Below are 15,523 nucleotides of genomic sequence, written 5' to 3'. Positions count from 1 at the left end.
CTTTCAATACCAGGGCACTAGACTCACCTTTGGAAGGTGAAGTGCTCGAAACCCGTAATAAAACCCGTTGCTGAAAGGTTAAGTTTCCTGAATGTGTGTTTTCCGCATTCAGCAGCCAAACACTGAAGATCAAGGGAATGGAACAGAAACACACATCGTGGCATCGTGGCATTTGCCGAATCTATACATGGAGTAGTAGAAGACATTAGTGAGGATGTGACAAATTGGTACACGGTACAACGTTGGTTCAACATATTTGCCTGTCAAAGGCTAAGACACAGGTTATAGCTAGCGCAGGACTGATGTGTCACGGCTCTCTCTACACCCAAGAACATCTTTGCCTGCGAGTCAAAAGACACTGACAGGGAATTCGTACTTAATGCGTCCTATAAAGTCTGAGATTTTCTATCTTTGGTAACGAAAAGGATTTATTTTCGCAGACGGATGGACGCCGCCAGGCTTTCGCCGCCCGCGGGGCCCGCCGGCACCACGAGGAGCGGCTGTCGGAGCCCTCTCGCCCGGTGCCGCGGCCACCGCGCCGCTCAGGCGCTGCCACCTCGTGGGGACGCGCCCGCAAGGAGCGGCAAAGGGGACGCGCGCGGGGCACGGGCCTGGCACGGCCGCAGGGGCCGCGCAGGGGGCACGGGCACGCGCACGGGGCACGGGATAGCCCCCCCCGCACCACCCACAGCCGCGCGACCACGGCCCGCTTGGCGGCAACAGCGATTGGTTGAGACGGGGGTGGGGGGAGGAAACTGAGCGGTCCGGCCAATGAGAGAGGCCCGCAGCAGCGGTCAGCCAATGGGCAGCCGCGCCCGTACTCGGCGCGTCGGGGCCCTCCAGCCTATGGGGGGCGCGGCGCGGGTGAGAGGTCGGAGGTGGGAGAGCGGCGCCCCCGGAACTGGAAGCGGGAGCGGAGCTGATCCCGTCCCCTCTCGCCTCCCGTTGTACCGCGGCGTGCACGAGGGGTTCCCGCGTGGGCCTGCGCTTCTCCCGCCATGGTGAGCGGGAGCCGGGAGGAGCGGGAGCCGCGGGAGGAGCAGGAGGGCCGGGAGCCGCGGGAGGAGCGGGAGCCGGGCCGCTACCGGCCCCAGGCGGCCGGGCGAGGCGGAGCGGGAGGCGCTGACCGTGTGCTTTCCCCTCCAGAGCCTGCCCCTCAACCCCAAGCCGTTCCTGAACGGGCTGACGGGGAAGCCGGTGATGGTGAAGCTGAAGTGGGGGATGGAGTACAAGGGCTACCTCGTCTCCGTGGACGGCTACATGAACATGCAGGTGAGGGGCCGGGGCATGCCTGGGACGCGGGCGGTGCCCGGCCCCGGCGCTGTGGTGGCCTCATCCCTGGCAGGGTTCGAGGCCGGGCTGGATGGGGCTCTGAGCAACCTGGTCTAGGGGAAGGTGTCAGTGCCCATGGCAGGAGGTCGGAACGAGATGATGCGTAAGGACCTTTCCTGCCTATAGCTGCTGCGTGCTGGGATGACGGGCAGTGCCCCATCCATCCATCCATCCATCCATCCATCCATCCATCCATCCTCACTGGGGATGCTGTGCAGTGTGGGAACAGGCCATCTCAGCCAGCCCCTCTCACTGTAGCCGAGCCCTGGGCTGAGGACAGAGCAGTCATGTGCTTTGTGAAGCCACTTTTATTGCTGTCGTTCTGATTTTTTTTCTCATTTTCTTTTCAAGCTTGCAAACACAGAGGAGTACATAGATGGTGCACTGTCTGGACACCTGGGTGAAGTTTTGATAAGGTAATTGGGGTACTTGTTTATGGTGGAGGAAGGCTCTAAATTACCTCACCGCTTTCATTAAAGCTTGTACCGGTGGGTGCTGTGTTTCTTGTCTAATTAAGATGCTAAGTGTAGCTCTTACAGGAAGGCTGTGAACGTGTCTTTTATGTCAAAGTCCTTTCTGAAAGGAAAAAAATTAATTTTTGAATATATTTAAAGAAGTATTTACTATCCCCTTTGTGGTGACTAAATACTTTTGTTTTCCACATTATTGTATATCTGGGAATCCTTTGGTATTGTAAACAAGTGCATTGCCACTGGAAGCATTTTGCATGCTTGGAAGTTAGACTTGACGGTAACTGTTCAACCAAAAGTAAAAATTTTTTTGTACAGCAATGTCAAAACAGTTATTACATGTATGAAGTTGCGCAGTTTAATGTACTGTGGTGAAAAGGAGTACAAGGTCAACAGCAGCATTTTGTTCCATAGAATTTGGCTGTTGCCAGGCTACATTTAAGTAGGAAAATGTTTAAAGCATGTTTTATGTGGGGAAAATAATAATGTTTATAGCTAAGGGAACTTTTTGATTCTGTTTACAGGTGCAATAATGTTTTGTACATCAGAGGTGTGGAAGAAGAGGAAGAAGATGGAGAAATGAGAGAATAGGTGTTTTGTATTTCTGGAAATAAATTTTTTTTTCTTTTTTGTTTTTCATACTTTTGTAGTAAGGTGTTTACTTTTTTTACATTGTGTTTTAGTGTGAAAAAAAATTACCCTTTGAAAGGTCTTTAATATTTTATTGATGACCAAAAAACTAATGCTGGAGGAACAAGAGGTAATTGTTTCAATTTAAAGCTGAAAATATTAAAATGAAAATACCAGTTATCTTCCCATCTGAAACACAGGAGGACTTGGCAGTCTCTATATTTACAGTATGTATGTAGTGGCTATTTAAATCTATTTAATCTTTAAACATGTTTATAGAACATTTGGAATTAGCTGGGAGGATTTCACTGCAGGTGAGGTGTGGAGATCTGTTAAACCCCAGTTTCTCTCAGAAATATTCTCCTGCTTTGCATCAGGAAGCTGGGAGTGTGGCTGTATAGTCATTGAGGAAGGACAAACTTGTATTGATTGACTTAGTAGCCAACAGCCAGCCAAACAAAAGGCTCCTGGCAGCTGTAGAGATCCACAGACCTCATTGGCATTAACAGAGTTGAGACAAGAGACTGCAGAATGGGTATGTGCTTTGTGAGTCTCTGCTGAAGAGCAGAAGGGATGCTGTGGTCCTCAGCATGTCGTGAAGAGAAGATGTTCTGTCTAAAAGCTGCACAGGTTGTGGCTGCAGTAGGTGCATGTGGAGTGCAGATCTCCAGCCCTGTTGGCTGGGGTCACACATCCTTTCAGAGACAGCTGGAGTGGGCAGTGCTGGATGCTCAGGGCTGCAGTAGGATAGAACACTGGTTATGTGAACTCAGGGAAGGACACCAGCCTGTCAGGATAGATCCTGCAGAGAAATACCTCCTCGTTTCTTATGTTGGAAGTCATCCCTGGAGCTATCCATGTGTTCCTTTAATATTGACATATGTAAGCTCTGATTCTCAGGGTTTAAGTCAGGATCTGACCTTGATTCTTGGAGAGGCCTAGAGCACAAAAATTGTTTTTTCTTTAAAAGTTTAACAACACAGCTCACAGGTGTTCTGATTTTTCCTTTTTTCCCCCTCCACCGCAACATGCTGTGTTTCGTTCCTGACAAAACAGCTCTCAGCCCACCACCACTGCTTAAGCACCACCCACAATGGGATGTCCTGTGCTTGTTGCCATGCTGTTGCCAGGTTCCTCTGCAATATCTGCTTTCAAACATTGTGATGCTGCTGAGGAGTGCCAAAGTCAGCAGCAGGAACTCCTGGAAATGGTGAAGCACCCTCTACCAGCTATCCTGTCAATCTTCTGCATGCCTAAGTGAGAGTTTAGGTGGAAGACAAAGATTATGTGAGTGGAACAGCACCACAAGATAACACCCAACTTTATTGTAGCTATACTCACTTTGCAGGTTTGGTAATAAGTACAAATTACTGGGCTTTAAATGCAAATCTTGCCTCATTTGCAAACAAGACTTCACCAGAAGGGCTCTTTCAAAGAGTCCAACATATCCAACTGTTTTGGCTGAACAGGAGTATGTATATGCACATAGGTGTGTTACCAGCATTTTAAATCAATTCTCTTTCTGAAAGAAAAGAAGGTGTCTAAAGAAGATTACCACCCCGGGAGAAGTGTTTGAGGGAACACTTCTTTAGAAAGACACTCAATTTTTAATCTGGAAAAATACTGGAGTCCTATAGACGCTATGAATATGTGAAGAGAGAAGAGAAAGCCAGAAGTCCGTGTTGGGAGCAAATATTTGCTCTCTGATTCTCCCATCTCTCGTTCACTAGGGGGCAGCAGAATAGCACAAACGTTTCATTATTGGACTCGGATAAATTAATACCTGCCTGGACAAATTAATGTCTGCCTGAATAACTGGCGCGGTGCGTGGGAGTCGTGGTCCCTCGGGGCTTGTTGCTGGGATGCGGACAAAGTGGTTGGCGCCGGCAAAATGAAGGATGCTGGAGAGGTGATGGACGCCGGGGAGGGGGCACGTGGGCAAAAAAAAAAACTCTCCCAAATCAGAAGTTTCTGTTTTCTTGGCAAAGGGAGATCTCCAGGTGGTGCTGTGAGGACTGAGAGCTCCGGGAAGCCCCACTGCGACACCCGGTGCTTCGGAGCCGGTCACGAACCAGCGCGATGCACGGATATTATTATCACGTTATCCTAGACCGAATCCAGCCCAGCATCCCGCTCCCGGAGCGGGCTGCAGCCGCGTTAGGGCAGCCCGAGCCGGGCAGGGCCAAGGCTGGGTCCGGAGCCGGGGTCGGGCCGGTGCCGGGCGAGGCGGGGCAGGACGGGGGGCGGGAGGGGCGCTCGGCCGCACCGCCCCGGAGGACTTTGAGCCGAGCGGTCCCGGCGCTCGGTGTTCGCCACCATGGCGGGCCGGCAGCGGCACCGGCTGCTGCTGGAGAACGCCGAGCAGCTGGTGCTGGTGTGCGGCCGGCGGGAGCCCTACCTGCGGAGGGACGGCGCTGCCAGCCTGGGCGTGCTGCGGGCAGCCAGCCTGGTGGTGGGGATGTGAGTGCGGGCAGCCAGCCTGGGGCTGGGGATGTGAGTGTGGGCCGGGACCAGGACCGAGCGCTGCTTCGGCCCCCTGGGCTCGGGGAGCAGCAGCTCCGTGGGAGGCTGGAAGGCATCCCCCAAGCGCAGCCCGGCCTTCCCGGTAGCATCCTCGAGCTCCTCTGGGAGAACGGTCCCAAAGAGGCTTCTGTGGCTTCCTAGGGCGTGATCCAGGTGCAGGCGGTGGCAGGGTACGAGTGCCCTGAGGATGGATAGATAGATAGATAGATAGATAGATAGATAGATAGATAGATAGATAGATAGATAGATAGATAGATAGATAGATCCCTCCTGAAGCAATGCTGTATGCTCGCTGATCCACAGGAGGAAAACAGTGTTACCTAGCAGGAATTGGAGCGGAACAGCACCAAGGTGTCCTCCAGAGGGATCTAAGCAGAGGAAAGGTGTTATGGCAAACAGCTTGAAAAGCATGGCATTACCCCAGTGTTCATTGTGCATCTGTAAGATGAGCAAACCACCTCCACATGTGCGTCTCTAGTCCTGCTGAAGGTCCTGCACCTATTGTTCTAGAAGCTCGGTCGTTGAGCACTTTTAAACAGGCTCACATGTCCTTCATTCATTGCCTGTGTTTTGCAGGGATGGTTGTATCAAAGCTGTGGGCCAGGCAGATGTTATTCGCAATCAGTTTTCAGAAGCAATGTTTGAAAGGATAATTGACTGCTCTGGGAAGTGTGTGTTACCAGGTAAGTGTATTTTTATGATAAAAAGGAACAGCACTGCCAACAGGTCAAGTGATCCTGTTACTCTACTCAGCCCTGGTGAGGCCACATCTGGAGTGCTGTGGCCATTTCTGGGCTCCACAGTACAAGAGAGAGCTGCTGGAGTGGGTCCAGTGGAGGGCTACAAAGATTATGAAGGGTTTGGAGCATCTCTCTTTCAAGGAGAGGATGAGTTTGGTCTGTTCAGCCTCAAGAAGAGACGACTGAGAGGGGACCTCATCAATGTCTGTGAGTGTTTGAAGTGGGATTGCCCAGAGGAGGTTTCCAGGCTCTGCTCAGTGCCAAGCAATAGGATGAGAGGCAAGGGGCAGAAACTGATGTACAGGAAGTTCCACCTGAACACGAGGAAGAACTTCTTTAGTGTGCAGATGACTGGGCTCTGGAACAGGCTGCCCAGAGAGGCTGTGGAGTCTCTCTCACTGGAGATACTTAAGGGTTCTTTTGAGTTTCATGGTGGAGCTCTGTCTCCTCTTGTTTTGTTTTTAGATCTGTTCCTCTGTATCACAGATCACAACAGGAATGTAGCTGATCCACAGAGTGATTCTTCAGATTCACTGCTCTTTCCTGTACTATCTCAGCCATTCAGCCACGGAGCTCAGTCTGTCCATCCTGCCCACAGCTGTTTGGAGGCAAAAGGGATTTTAAGTCATATATTCTGCAACTTTACCTGATAAAAAAATCCCCAAAAGACAGGCAAGTCTATTGCATGTTCAACTATCCAAGTGGTGTTAGTACATGAGCTGTCAGACCCGTGTTTCTCTTACAGTGGCCTTGCCATTCAGCAGTATCAGTTCCAGGGCTTGTGGAAAAGGCTCCTAGGGTAGTTAAGTGTTGCCAGAGGAAGTCTACTGTGCTGAGCCCAGTCTAAGCAGCGTGCCTTTTTTTAAAGAGGCTTAAAGTCTAATGAACTCTTTCAAAGTTTGCTATTTATCCTTTCTTCCACAGTTTGAAAATTTTATCAAAATAACATGACAACCTGGAGACATTTTGTATAAGGTGTTAGACCTAAAAAGAAAAATTGAAAGAAAGTTTATAGCCTCTGAAGAAAATTCTAGATATTTGTCTGGTTGGATTTTTATTTCTGTCTAACCAACAGAGACTTTTTAGGGGAGCTTCTGCTGTCTATTTAACTTGCTTGAATGTTCATAATCTTTTCTCTTACACTGTGAATTAACTCAAGTGTACATTTACTTTGTTTTCTTTAGGCCTGGTAGATGCACATACACATCCAGTGTGGGCTGGTGATAGGGTTCATGAGTTTGCAATGAAGGTAACATCATAAAATTGCACAGATGGATTTTTCTTCCTCCTTGGGTTTTTAATTTTTTTTAATGTATAACTGTTTCTACTTCCTAGTGACTCTCATCTTTCATTTATAGAAAAATGCATAATTTCTGTCAGATAATCTACCTGAGGGAGGAGGGATGAGTTTTGAATACTGATAGGCTGAGAGTGTACCTGCATTCTTTGCAGCCACCCTTGATATATTTTTGCATTGATGAAGCAATACAGGAATGCTGCCTTCTATTACCATCTAAGTCTTGACTTTTTCCTTCCTTTTTCTTTTCTACATAAGTGAATTTTGAGCTAGAGATCAGTTTTTCCCTTGGGCTCAGGAGAAAGCAAGTGTTCAGAGTACTTCTCTTTATGCCACTTCTTACAACATTTCTTTACTTAAGTGGGAGAGAGAAGAAAATTGGGGGGGGGGGAGGAGAGGAAGAATTAATGTTTTTTTTTTTTTTTCTCCTCTCTTTGTCTCTCTCACTGCAAAGAGACCTCAAGGCACTTTCCACTATCTCTTGGGTGGAAAACACACTGTTCATAGCTAATTGTATGAGGAGTGTTTTTTGTTTTCTTCTCTTTAACCCCAGCTGGCAGGTGCATCGTATATGGAGATCCACCAGGCTGGGGGAGGAATCCATTTTACGGTGGAGCACACTTGGAAGGCCACGGAGGACGAGCTGCTCACCACCTTCCAGCACCGCCTTGAACGCATGCTCAGAGCAGGATCCACGCTGGTGGAGTGCAAGAGTGGATATGGCTTAAACTTGGAAACCGAGCTCAAAATGCTCAGGGTGATCGAACGTGCTAAGAAATCCATGGATATTGGCATTTCCTCAACGTACTGTGGAGCTCACGCTGTGCCCAAGTAATAGGACTTGACTTTTCTTTCTCTTGTTAAGTGCTGCTGCTTTGCATTGAGAATTGGTTTCTTCTTCCCCACTCCTAAAACACAACATACTTGAAAAACAACAGCCAATATTTATAGGAAGCTCTCCTAAACTTTAGTTTGAAGGACTGTAGTGCAACATTATTTTGTGACTCCTAATGCCAACACAGGCTTAGCACAGAACCCCTGCCTCCAGCTGATGCTCACACTACATAACACAGATTAGAGGGCTTCCTATCAGATCGTTCTTCTGCTTGCATTTGCTGCTGTCCTTCAAACTTGGTCTCTGCCATGAGATTTTATTTTGGCCAAATAACAACAAAAAATACTATATTTAATCTTTATATAGCTCAATAAACAAAGTTTAATTATACTTCCATGCAATGAAGACTTGCATACGTCTTACAGCTATGAGATGAAGATTAAACTGTGTTTAATCAATTATTCTGATGGCTCAAGTAGACATATCATAAAAAAATCCTTTCTCACTTCTGATTTTTTTTCACTATGGTGAAAATAACATCTTCATGTCACCAGATTTCAGTGTATGAAGGAATTAATGAGGAGTTTTAGCTAGATATTTTGACATACTGAGTGGTGGGCTGCTGCGAGACAAGGCATGTGAGATGGAGGCAGGCTTATTATGTGGCAATGTTCAAGAGATGTTCATTAAAAGAAAAAAGCAGCATACTCCAACAAAAAAAGAACCTCCCAACCTTTTCTAACATTCAGGAAAACATGACCCAGAAAATATTTTTTGCAATCTAGTTCTTGTGTATTTGGAGCAGGATGGTAAATTATCTTTTGTCAATTTAACGATGGAAAATTAATCCTGTATCATCTTCAGTAACTGGAAGATGGTTAAGAATAAAGTAACTAAAATCAGCTGAAGGCAACAACTTCTTCTTTCAAGAAGTTGTACTAAAATTTAGAGGACTTAATGGTAAAATAAAATTGACCTTTCACCCCAAACTATATATATATTTATTAGTCCTTCCTTTGTCCCTCCCCTAAAAGGCCTTGGCAGGATCTCAGTCAAAATCCTGATAGATAGTATTTCCCACCAAAATGCTTTTGAGCATTTCTATAAACCAGTGAAATAAATTCCAGTGTTTTTACAAATGTACTAACTCTCATGTGTTAGAAAGACAGGTGTGCCTTCTCATTCTGTGCACACTTCTGTCCCCACTGATGCACATCAAGCATAACGAAATGTAGTAGAAGTAAGGATACTGTATTCTAAGTAAGGACAAAAGATAGTTGGGGATTTGAGGAAATTTCCTGAAGGAAATATTGAGTTATCTGTGTTTTCCAGTTTGAGTCTTTTTAAATCCTCACTTCTCTTTTCAATCAAATGTTTGTGTCTAGGCTATTTTGCTTGAATTTTATGCTAACCCTCAAACTTAGACTCTGGCTTGGGTTTTTATTTTGACTGGGAGAAAATCTGCAGTTTTTCCTTGGTCTCTCCAGTCATCATTTTGAACCGAGCTTATGATTTGGGAGATGTCTGATTTTTGAAAATCATTATTATTTTTTATTGGAAAATGATTATTTGGTCCTTTTCAGCTTTATAATGAAATTTTTAAAGTGTTTTCCTGAGCAGAAATCTTCTCCATTAAAACCACAGCAGTTTTGTTTTGCAGTTTGGGGCATTATATTCCTCAAAAAGTGAAACCATTTCTTAGTGTTTCCCTCTGTTTTGTCTTGGCTCTGGCCCTAATATTTCTGCCCAAATTCCTCCAAAGGCTGCTGAGTAGAAAGAGAAAAGGGAGAGGCCTTGGCACAGTCGGAGGCTGAGCAGCCCCAATGACTGTTTCAGTGAGAAGGGAATGGAAGAAAGGCTCTGCTTTATAACCTTGCTGATAAATTCAGGCAGAACTTGGCTTCTTGAATTTATTGCCATTGCATGGCTCCCAACTCAGCCATGTGTGGCACTCCATAGTGCCAGTGTCTGTGTGCCTTATGGTGCCTGAAATGAGCATTGAGATTCTCAGGCATTTAGCTGCTGTACATCCCTTGTCCTTAGATATTAAAATTGGAAAATTCTAACTCAACTGCATGTTTTGGGATTATTTGCTCTTTCTAAGGCATTTAGTGATCTCCCCTGGGTTATCTTTATGTAATAGAGGATTCATAAATGATTCTGACTTTGGCAAATCAAACCTTGGTAAGCCCCTCTGATTAGAAACAGTTATCTGTCCATCACTCTGAATGATATAAAAGGAGGAGAGGTAAATTAAAAATAATGACTTACACTGCATGTCCCCTTTGAGCTTTGACACTTGCATAAAAATATTGTATGAATTCCATTTAACATATTTAAACACTCATTTACATATTTTAAATAGTTATACTTTAGAATACAGTATAAAGAGGTCAGAATATATGAATAGGAAAGCATAAAAATTTGTTTTAAAGTATAGTTTATCTTTGTTAGCATCCAAGACGCCAACCTTATTAAAAACATTCAGTAACACAATCTAGTATTCTCTGAATGAAAAGTAACTCATGTTGGAGACTACATGAGTTACAACGAGGCTTAACTTTTTAATGTGAAGTTTTTTTTGAGGGATTCATATTTACATCATTTCCTAAGTAATTCAGTACTTACATGTATGGCTTGAGTGTGTGCCAGATTTCAAGGATGTTACTCATACAGCTCTGTAACATTTTCTTTTCATTAGAGGGAAAACTGCTACTGAAGCCACAGATGACATTATCAATAGCCACCTTCCTAAACTGAAAGAACTCAAACTAAGTGGTGAAATAAATGTTAACAATATAGATGTGTTCTGTGAGAAGGGAGTCTTTGATCTGGAGTGTACAAGGAGGATACTTCAGGCTGGAAAAGATATAGGGTTACAGATTAACTTCCATGGTGATGAACTCCATCCGATGAAATCTGCTGAGGTATGTCTTTCTTAACATTCATTTTTGCTCCTGTGAGAGCCTAATCTGTGTAAGAATTGCAGTCTTCAAAACGGGGGTTGTCTTTTCTAAGACTTTATGAAACAGACCATCTGATAGAAGCAGATACCAGGAAGAGCAGTCCATGTGCAGCTTTGGAGTTAAGGACATGGGAGGAAGCCTTGACCTCTGGGACTAATGTGCACTGGCTAATCAAACATTGACTTTGCTTATCTTCCACACGGGATACAGATCAGGAAGGTGGATATCCATGCACCCAAGAATGACAAAAACATGGTTTCTATACAACTTGAAAAATATTTTTTTGTTAAATGTCCTGTTAGAAGCAACAAGTCAAATTGAAGTGAGCACACTCAGTGGTCTCATTACTCAGATATCAGATATCCGAGCACACTCAGAGAGGTGGTTTAGTCAAGACTAGGTTCCCAAACATCTTGATAAAGAAAGTCCCTTTGACACCGTGTTTGACCATAATTTAAATATTGCTTCCTTCCTGTAGGGTCCACCCAAGCTGTATATAAATATAAAACAACAAACCAAACCAAAAACTTGATTGATCATAAAAGCCTATTTGACTTCCCCATTGAAGGCAGCATTCAATTTTGTGAACTATTTTCTGATGGATCCTTTATGAACAGGAGTTGATAATGTTTCCATCCATGTCTCTCACATAGTTTGTGTGTTAGGCTGTTAAAAACACCACTGAAGTTGTGCTGCTCTGTGGATAAAGTGATCAACCTTTCATGCAGCAAATGAACAAATATTTTGTCTCTGTATTCTGATTGTTCTTTCAAGCATTCTTTCCTATTTCTCTTCTGGTATATTTTGCATTAATAGTGGATTGTCTCTTCCAGTTGTTTAGAAACAACTTTTTAAACTGAATAAATTGAGAATAGTGAGTAATTTGCTCGAAAATTTACTTAGCTTGGAGCTGAGCTAGGAGCCCGGGCCATCAGCCACCTGGAAGAAGTTACAGATGAAGGTATTGTGGCAATGGCAAGAGCTAAGTGTGCTGCTGTCCTTCTGCCAACAACAGCCTACATGCTAAGGTAAGGCCACTAGATTGAAGGGAAACTTCTGTAATTGCAAAGCCATGTGTGTGGTTTGAGGGTCTTTTAATCTAAAAGCATAAGTATCTATGCCTTAAGGATCAGTCTGGGTCAGTGAAGGCAATCACACCTACAGAGAACTGAATGAGCCTCCCTCCTTAGGTCTTATTTCTGCTGGAAATCCTCAAAAATCTGTGAGATTGCTGAGAAGTCTCTCAATAGATTTGGAGTGGCTTTACAGCAGCTATGGCTAAAACTTCCTAGAGAGTGTTTCCAAGTGCTCACCCTGCAAACACCTACCCAGGGACTGAACTATTTTGAAATGGCTATTCCAGATATCAAAGTTATTGAAAATGCCTTTTGCATTGTAATTGCTAAGTGAAAAGATCTCTAATGTATGCAGACTAAGCTCAGACTCAAAAATCAGGAAGGGACTATTGCATTGCACGTACCGCTGCTCATATTTTGGAGCCTGTCTTTGAAGCTGTAAGAAATAGAAAATAATTTTCCAGAAATGAAGATTTTCTTCTTGTAAATTCTTAAGTGGCTGAGTTCTAAATAATGGGGGTAGTTCTAAATTCTCAATAATTCTGGGTAAATTCCACAATTTCAGTGGTCTGGAGCCTGATGGTTAACACTGGCTACTACCACATGCTGTTACTGCAAAAGCTGTGGCTCACACTTCTCATTGATGCTGTCCATAGGGTGATGGATAGGGATGCAAGAGGTGAATTTGGGCTTTCATCTCCATAAGGATCAGTGTAACTGAAGGCATGAATGTAGCCAAACTGAGAGATGACTTTTGCCCTTGTAAATCATTGTATGATAACTAAGCAAACTGTACTGATAAGTTTATTTTTCCCACTAGACTGAAGCAACCTCAAGCTAGAAGAATGTTGGAAGAAGGTGTTATAGTTGCTCTTGGAAGTGACTTTAATCCTAATGCATACTGTTTTTCAATGGTAAGATAATCCTAATACTGAAACCATAGAATTATGGCAATTTTTACTAGTACAACTTGGGTATTGCACACTTCAAACTGGTTTCACGTGCACAAGGAGAGCTGCATGCTCCATGCAGACAGCTGCCTGCGTTTGTTTGTGCATATTGGAAGTTTTTGCCAGAAATTCTTGAAACCAGAATGGGTTCCATCCCTCATATGCACTAAGAGGCCTATTCAAAATGCTCTCAAAGCTACTGATTTTAGAGTTTTCATTTTGGATTTGGCAAAACGTATGTTGTACAAAACAACTCCTTCTGTCGTGCAAGGAAGAAGGAGAGCACTTAGGGATTTGAGGCATAAACAGCTTTGTGTTCCTGGTAACTCCCATTGTCCCCTTCCTTGCCTACTAGCCTATGGTGATGCATCTGGCCTGTGTAAACATGAAGATGTCAATGAATGAAGCACTGGCAGCTGCCACCATTAATGCAGCTTATGCTCTGGGCAAATCAGACACACATGGCTCCTTGGAGGTCGGCAAGCAGGGGGATCTTCTCATCATAAATTCAACAAGGTTTGTCCTTCTGTTGGCATTTGAAATGTGCTTTAACCTTAGTTATCTTCACTGAATAAAGGGATACTGGTAGCATTTCAGACACACTTTCATTTTCCTTAATTACTCCAGGGGAAAATCAAGCCTAAGACTTTTGGGGCTGCTATTACAGGTAATCCATGCCTAGTTACAAATTACCTAGAATTAATATGTGTTTATTTTGTGGAATAAATTCTCTACTGATAGAGTCACTGTATTCATGCAGCAAGAGACGACATGTAGGCATGGAATGGTGTTTTCCCATTTTCAAGAAAATCTTATAAAATTGCCAGGTATGCTGGGCATTTGGCCTGATCTTATGCAAGTTTATATATTCTTAAACATTTTGTCTTTTTAGATGGGAGCACTTGATTTACCAGTTTGGTGGACATGAAGCATTGATCAACTACGTTATAGTTAAAGGAAAAGTTGTCTATGAAAATGAGAGGTGTGAGACAATGAGCAGCTACTGAGAGAAGGCAGTAGTTTAATAAGCTACTAAAATCAAATTAGCATGGAGTATTTCAATGCAACAGACAAATCAGATTTGTATTTACCAGTAAATTGTTTTCCTGCTCACCTTACCCTTATTCAAATAAACCTTACCAAGCATTACCCGTTTGATTCATCTCCATGTCTGTTGTCCTTCAATAAAATAATTTCTAATTGTATCCATCTTAAATAAGACAGTTTCCAAAAATGTTTTCTATACAATTAATCTATAATATTATTATATTTTAAAAGAACCCAAACAAACTGGCAATAAATAAACAGAGTTTGGATCCAGGTAAGATTTACTGGGGAGTGTGATGTTAAATTACCTGTGACAGAGGGCCAGGGGCTCAGGCATACACATTTGGGATGGCCCTTGGATGTGTTGGAAGAAGACCACATGCAGTGTCATACAAATGTCCCAGGAAAGACCTGATTTTATTTATTCTAGGTTGAATCTGAAATCGCATCAGACGTATTTGTTTGTGGAAGTTTGAGTGTGATTCTGGTAAGTTAAGTATGATAACTTTTACTCAAAGCTGTGTTGAAACTTAGGAGCCTAACTTTTTTAAAGCACTCTTTCATTTATCTTTCAACTACTGCTTTTTTTCCTACATCTTGTAACATAATTTAGGAATGCAGTATATAGAAAAAGGGATGATACAGCTCTGGAGAATTTAAGCTTTTGCAGTATTTAAGCAGAGGGTCTGGGGTAGGAGGGTCCCTGAATACCCATGGATGAAGTCTTTTCTTCAAATTTTCAAATGGATGGTGGCTGCAGAAGCAAAAGGGATTGACTTTCTGAAGGTGAGGTCATAAAATTGCACCTGACAAGCATGAAGAACTTCACATCAAAAATAATTATTGATATAAGAAAGTGACATAATCTGTGATACAGAGCAGAGTGCTTCAGTGAACAAGACCCATGAGGAAGGACAATGGTCTTATTCTGATTAACAGATATATGAAAGCCATCATGAACATGTATGAGCATTATTATGACCTTCTGATCTCCCTGAGCCTTGGGCACATCTATTTAACACCCAAAATCTGCAAGACATGCCCTGTAGTATCTTTCTTCATGCTTTATTTGATTCAGGCTAGCCAGCTACATCAGCTTTTAAAACAATGTAATAGCATTCCTGCCACCTGATGTGTTTTCCTGCAAGCAGATGTTGTACCAGATGTGGGCATGGAACTTTATTTTTATAAAGCTTGAAAGAACATCTCAAGTATGTGATTGCACAGCCCACTCTGCCCAAGATGGCCTTCCTAAATAATGTTTATACAGGGATTTGGAAAGGCTGTCAGGGAAGGAAGCACAGAGATTTCTTAAATGCAGGGTGCAGGCAGAGTGGTGCCTCTCAGCTCAACACAGGCACCATGCAAAACCTGAATTCACCATCTGCAGTGTGTGTTGGGGATACCTTAGTCCCAGGAAGGCAAAAGCAGAGGTGAGTGGGAAGCAAAGCCCAGAATCTCTTCTCTGAATGCCCAAGGCATTTGGCAACCTGCTAGGTTGGCAAGCAGGCGGAAGCCCTCTCATCAGGGCACATTTAACATGGCAGATGACAGACACCGAAAGGCAGCCACACACTGGTGTTTTGGCTGCCCCTTGCAGCACAGCCAATAGCCAATGGGAGGCTTTCAGCTTGTGCTGAATGGCCCTCAGCCAGAT

The 15,523-nt window shown here is 44.0% G+C and overlaps 2 protein-coding genes across 2 annotated transcripts; both read left to right on the top strand.

Moving 5' to 3' along the window:
* The first annotated feature begins 846 nt into the window (after nt 1–846).
* SNRPF (small nuclear ribonucleoprotein polypeptide F) lies at nt 847–2,461 on the top strand. Its single transcript, XM_005519439.3, has 4 exons — nt 847–1,001; nt 1,147–1,272; nt 1,684–1,748; nt 2,327–2,461. Exons 1-4 carry the CDS (start codon nt 999–1,001, stop codon nt 2,391–2,393), a joined length of 261 nt encoding a protein of 86 aa, XP_005519496.1. The 5' UTR covers nt 847–998; the 3' UTR covers nt 2,394–2,461.
* Nucleotides 2,462–4,745: 2,284 nt separating this feature from the next.
* Nucleotides 4,746–13,981, top strand: AMDHD1 (amidohydrolase domain containing 1). Its single transcript, XM_005519440.3, has 9 exons — nt 4,746–4,892; nt 5,532–5,638; nt 6,880–6,944; nt 7,546–7,823; nt 10,529–10,754; nt 11,697–11,821; nt 12,690–12,783; nt 13,175–13,335; nt 13,712–13,981. Exons 1-9 carry the CDS (start codon nt 4,750–4,752, stop codon nt 13,824–13,826), a joined length of 1,314 nt encoding a protein of 437 aa, XP_005519497.2. The 5' UTR covers nt 4,746–4,749; the 3' UTR covers nt 13,827–13,981.
* Nucleotides 13,982–15,523: the final 1,542 nt, after the last annotated feature.

This window comes from Pseudopodoces humilis, chromosome 5 (assembly GCF_049639895.1).
Source record: "Pseudopodoces humilis isolate 2021_Gansu_Grassland_sample_001 chromosome 5, ASM4963989v1, whole genome shotgun sequence".
NCBI classification, from domain to species: domain Eukaryota; kingdom Metazoa; phylum Chordata; class Aves; order Passeriformes; family Paridae; genus Pseudopodoces; species Pseudopodoces humilis.
Note: the sequence above shows the minus strand (reverse complement) of the source record. Positions and strands in the feature narration are given on the sequence as shown.